Source organism: Gavialis gangeticus, unplaced genomic scaffold, assembly GCF_001723915.1.
Source record: "Gavialis gangeticus isolate Ggan-Ray unplaced genomic scaffold, GavGan_comp1, whole genome shotgun sequence".
Lineage (NCBI taxonomy): Eukaryota > Metazoa > Chordata > Crocodylia > Gavialidae > Gavialis > Gavialis gangeticus.
In genome coordinates this window covers 19,711,308-19,717,287 of record NW_017729008.1, presented here as the reverse complement: position 1 = coordinate 19,717,287, position 5,980 = coordinate 19,711,308, and the positions used below count along the sequence as shown (strand labels likewise).

Genomic DNA, 5,980 nt, shown 5'->3' with positions numbered 1-5,980 from the left:
TCCAGCTTGAGGTTCATCAGAGGACAAAATCTACTGGCAACTTTTTTTTTTTTTTGGATCTGACTTGATTTTGAACACCTGGGGTTGGCAACACTGAAATAATTAATTGTACTTTTTCTGAATTACCATTAATTGGTGTTAGCTATGTTTGTAAGCTACCTCATCTAGCAAATGTCAATTAAATTAAAAGCCTTGAGCACTATGCTGTAGGTGTTTACAAGAATACAGCCTCTTGGTAATGTGAAAATTAATGTAACTTAGAATGAACTGTATTAGCAACAATCAATATTGGTAGAGACAAGTAAGTTTTAACATAAGGTTATAGCCAAAGAATGAGGCTTGTTCTCCTTTGTAACAGTAGAAAGCTCCTCATCAACATTACCTAGGCCAAAACATGTTCACCTGCGCCCTGCTCTTCAGAGGTCTCTCAGTGTGAATGACTTGTCTCAGTGTCGGCGGGACTATGCTGGAATGTACAGGCTGTATGGTATGTCCACGTGCTGCTTGTTAGCCAAGCTGCACTGTTGTAAAGTAGTGAGATAAGTTAAGTCACAAACCTTTTCACCTTTTTCATACCTTCTCTCACAAAATAAAGCACAGAAGAGAGGCACTGGAAGCCAGGTGAGGACTATTCTTGCCTGTTAGTAATTTCACACTTCACATTGAAGCACATTAAAAGTGGATGTAAAGATCACTGAACTGTTGCACCAATCCTAACTGTCATTTGTTAGAAGCGGAAATCTCATTTGTGTAGGGTGAAAAAAAAAAAAGATTATCTAGAATTTATTTTTATTTTTTGTCTTTGAACCATGATTATAAAATATGCAAGTCATTTTCCTCATTGCAGGTGGGAGGGAAAATTATAGACTGAATAATTTTCTTTGCAAAACTGAATTTATGGGTTGGGGATATTTGAGGAGTTGTTCAAAATTACCTTGTATATCATTTTTATTTTTGCGTTATTATTTTAGAAACACAACAGCTACCTCTAAATGTGCTTCCAGTACAAGAGAGTATAAGCCTCTATGACTAATCTACCACTGATTTTAAAAAATTGTTATTAGCTTTGTATTAATATAAAATAACTCACTAATACATTTTTTTTCCTTGGAATTCTGGCACATTTTATTTCCTTTAATTTTACACACTACCACCTATTATTGCTGCTTCTGCTGCTTGTGTATCCATTTTCTGGAATGACTTGAACAGAACTTTTTTCCTTTCTTGTTTGTGTTGACTGATGTAGAAAAACCACTCTTCACCCGTGATGCATCACAACTGAAAGGGACTTTCCTCAGCACAACTCTCAAGAAGAGCAACATGGGCTTTGGATTTACCATCATTGGTGGGGACGAGCCAGATGAGTTTCTACAAGTGAAGAGTGTAATTCCTGATGGGCCTGCAGCACAGGATGGTAAAATGGAGACAGGTAATTACATTGGTTCTTGGGGTGCTTGCTGTGATAACGGGAATCAGCTGCTGTTGTTTGATTGGCACCACCTTCCCTCTAGCCTCCTTCATGAGTAGGTGGTATCTTTCTGTGTCATTTTTCAAGTGATAGGAGCCATATGTCAGGGGGAAATTATCTACCAAAAGAAGAATTTCCTTTGCAATCCCTCCTTTTACAAATGTCAGAAAAACTCTTTGCTATAAGATTTTATACAAGGAAAAAAATGCTCAGATATGCATAACAAATCCCAGGTATGATGCTTTTGTGTTTACGGGCTCAAATTACCTGAGAGAATTTTGTGTGTATAGAGAACTATAGAGTAATCTATAGACTCAAATTTCTCTATGAAAAGATTGTTTTGTAAAATAGTCAAATTAGAGTTTGAGCCAACAATCTTGCTAATGAGGGTAGCAACTACTTAGAATAAAGATTCTGGCCTGACCTCAGATCCGTGTATTAAAACATGGGTTTAGCTGTCAAACCAGCTGTCACAAATGCTTCTTTGCCTTCCGAGAGTGTTTACAGTCCCGTGGTCTGGGCTGAAGTAGGAAAATGAAGACTGGCCTGGGAAAACACAAGTGAACCCATACACAAAATTCTTACTCAATCCCAAAAGAAATTTTTGAGGAGATAAGAACACTTGGAATTATCACAATTCAGTTATAACCCAAGAGGTCTTTGGTAGTATGAAGCCACAGTGAACACAACGCATATGGATATGGTCTTAGCCTGCCATAGACCTCTGCTGGACATCATACAAGTTAGTGGGGGAAGTGCCTTTGGAGCCTCTTGTATTGTAGGGAAAATCCACATATACACATGCATAGAAGTTGTGCAAGGAGAATTCTATCAGATAAACTAGCCCCTACTTCTGTAGATTTTTATGCTAAAGGGAATTACCCAGGATTATTGCCAGTAGAGTAAGGGCCAGATAATTTTCTCTAAGAATTTGGAAGCAGGGATTGGCAATTTTACTATTTTTAAAATGCCATTCTTGTGCAAACCTGCTATTAAAAATTATGAAAGTTCTTAATGCCAGATAAATAATAAAAGCTAGCTGATACAACATGAAGTAAAATGTGATTTTTTTAGTAACAATTTATAACAACTGTTCTAGCAACTTGAATCGTATTCATATTGTTGCCATCTCAGGATGCAAATTGGTATACAAAGGGAAAAGTGAAAAGGCTGAGTGGTAAAGAAATGGCGTGACAGACTAGCTGAAACTCCAAAATGATGAGTGCTGTAGACAATAAAACTAATGTGTTACCCATGAACTGCGATTGATGAGTTTCAAATTACCTAATTTGCATCAGGGTCTTTATGAGGTAATGGTTCAAGATAGCCTGATCCAGAACTCGAAGTGTGATGTCCAAGCAGTATTTTAATGTGTAAGGGTTATTGATAGAAGATGTTCCTGAATTTCCCAGAGAAGGGTTTGGAGTATACTTACAGCTAAGCCAAATTCTGCTTAGCTGAAACAGATGTTGGTGCCATTGTAACACTGATGGTGGCAGTTGTCTTATTTACTGCAAAGAGAATTTATGGGGAAAAAAATTAAAACTTTACAGCAAAATAACATTAAAGGTTTTGTTGAAAACAACAAATGCAAGGAAGTTACGAAATTAGATGAAAATATCCTAAACATATAGAATTATTCTATCTTATATTGCATATTTCAGACATATGCCTGATGTACATATGAAAATTCTACCCTCAGATGACTCCCTGCAACTCCCTAAAAATCAAGTTTGCCATCAGAGATCCTGTTTCTCCCTGATAAAAAAAAATTGCAAATTCTCTTACAAAACCCCCAAATCCATTATTAAAATAAGCCCCCCCCCTTGCCCTGCTGATGCCCCTTGACCCCTGCCACCCCGAGACCTGCTGGAGGGGGGCCCCCAGCTGCCAGGGCTGTGGGGCCAGAGACCCAGGTCCACAGCCCCCTGCCCCAGCAGGAGGTGGTGGCTGCTGCAGTGAAGCACAGCATGGAACCCCTCCCCCCCCCAGTGCATGCTGTGGGCTCGGACAGGGATGGGGCCAGCTCCCCACTGTGGCATGCAGTCCCAGGGGGTCAGGAGGGAACCCATACCCCCCAGACCTGCTGAAACCCAACACACAAATCTGGGGGCCCGCACCCCCTGGGAAGGGCTGGCAGAATGATCAGAGAGCTGGGGAATTGACCTGGGGGCTGGGGAATTGACCCAGGGGCTGGGGAATTGAACTGTGGGCTGGGGAATCAAATGGGGGGCTGTGGACTTGAACCAGGGACTGGGGAATCAACCCAGGGGTGGGGAATCAAACAGGGAGCTGGGGAATGGACCCAGGAGCTGGGGAAATGTTCAGGTCCCTGAACACTCGCCCAGTTCCTCGTTCAATTTCCCAGCTCCCCGATCTTTCCCCCACCTCTCTGATCACTTCACCCAGCTCTTCCTGCGGGGCACAGGCTCCCAAATGATGTGGGATGACAGCAGACTGCCGCTGCCAGCCGGGAATGGCAGTGGCTCTGGGCTATTTCCCCAGCCCACAGCAGCAGCCTGCTGAAACCCTGCACACAGATCCAGGGCTCATGCCATCCATGAAGAGCTGAGGGAATGATCAGAGAGGCAGGGAATCAAACAGGAGCTTTGGCTGACAGATGAATCTACTCCAGGTCTCAGACAGCGCACGGCGACCTGCTGAGCCAAACTGCACCCGCACAATGGTGCAGCTGCTGTGTGGGTGCCAGGTGTGAGGGGGCAATCCATGCTGCCCCCGCTATCCCACACTGTGGGGGGGGGCTCGGCCATGAGCCCTCAGAAGCCCCAGTTGCCACTGCTGCATCTGGTGAGTGCAAGGCTTTTTATTTATTTTTTTTTTTTTTTTTTTGCTTTTTTTTTTTTTTAAAGCTTCGCACTCACCGGCTATGGAGCGTGCAGATGACAGCATGCTGCCACTGCTGGCTGAGGCTAGTGCCAGCGCCAGCACCTGAGTCTGTCCGGCACAGCCCACACCACGCCAAGCACTGGGAAGAACCCAGTGCTGGTGCTGGCCCGAGCCAGCAGTGGCAGCGTGCTGTCATCCTGCACATAGATCATTGGGCCCACACCTCTGGAGGGCTGTGGGTCTGTGCCAGACTCCTCCTTGGGGGAGCGGGCCCTGGATCTGCATGCAGGATGACATCAGGTGCTGCTGCCGGCAAGTGATATTAGTTTTGCTTTGAACCAATTGAGTGCAGTTTCACAAGAACCCCTGCACCTATCTCCTTGAAACTTGACATGCCTCATGCCCTCAGAAGGGGCTACCATCCCTGCAAGAAATGACAACGTTATTGGCATTTTTGTGATTCCCTATAATAGCCTATGGGCGAAACTTCGAAATGCGTCAAAACAGCGAAACAGTTTAGATGAAACAAAATGGAACAGTGCTTCAAAACAGCAAAATGAAACACTGTCCCTTCCAAACAGCAAAATGGAAGTTGAAATGAAGCACTGCTGCTTTGTGCAGCCCTACTCACTAATATACCTTTTTCAAGTTAACTGTGTTGGATGGCACAGAGTCATTTCATATAATTTTGCTTTTCTTGTTTTTAAATAGCTTCTGTACTGTGATTCTTATCTTGCCTCTTAAGTTACAGTAGTCTAACCATAACAAGAAGATTATGATTATAACTGCCTATAAAGAACCAGGTTTCTAAGGAAATCTTATTGCTCCACCAATAACTCCAGCTGTAACACTTTTCATTAAGAAAGGAAGCCCAAGTAAGGCTCTTTATCGTACTCTACTACTAAATGCCCTCCGTGATGGGAACTGCAGGCATCACACCCAAAATAGATTGTCACAGATGATGGGATTGATGATAGTTATTAGGGGTGTACAAAGCAGGCCCTATTCAATTCAGATTTGGATTCATCCTGAATCAGGGACACTGATTTGATTCATTGATTTGGATCACTGTCCCTAATTCAATTCAGCCAAATCCAAAGATTTGATTCTGATTTGGAGAATCAGCGATTCGGATATAGGCACAGCTTTAAATGTTTTTTCTATATACCCCAAGGTATCAGTGTGGCTTGTGAACGCTGTGATGCTGGGGTGCATGGAGCGTCCCACAGGAGTGCAGGGGGGCCCTCCACGTGCTTGGTGGTGAACATACTTTTGGCCCACTGGAAGTACTTTGGGTCCACTTCCAAGTTTGCTGCCAAGCACACTGGGGAGCCCCCCATGGTTCTGTGGGACACTCCATGTACCGAGCCGGGGTGGGCCCCATGCACTCCACAGCGGACCTGGAAGTGCTTCTGGTCCACTTCCAAGTCTGCTGCTGAGCATGCTGAGGAGCCCTGCATTCTTCTTTGGGACACTCCATACGCTCCAGCATTGCATCATTCACAACCTGCCTGCTACCTAGAGTTATGTAGAAAAAACGTTTAAAGCTGTGTCTATGTCCGAATCTCTGAATCTTTCCAAATCTCTCTGAATTGATTCGGGGGGTTCTGATTCAATTCAGAGAGATTAAAGGGTCCTCTGATTTGATTTGGATTCGGAGATTCA

At 43.7% G+C, this 5,980-nt stretch overlaps 1 protein-coding gene across 13 annotated transcripts in view; it reads left to right on the top strand.

Annotated features, from left to right (window-relative positions):
* MAGI2 (membrane associated guanylate kinase, WW and PDZ domain containing 2) overlaps positions 1-5,980 on the top strand; it is an 886,876-nt gene that overhangs the window by 575,090 nt on the left and 305,806 nt on the right. For 8 of the 13 annotated variants that reach the window (XM_019509480.1, XM_019509483.1, XM_019509477.1 and 5 more), the window contains 2 exons: positions 359-487; positions 1,247-1,429. In XM_019509480.1, coding sequence (XP_019365025.1) covers positions 359-487; positions 1,247-1,429 — 312 coding nt within the window. The remainder of the gene's footprint in view (positions 1-358; positions 488-1,246; positions 1,430-5,980) is intronic. The other 5 variants (XM_019509485.1, XM_019509487.1, XM_019509489.1 and 2 more) reach the window with 2 other exon arrangements.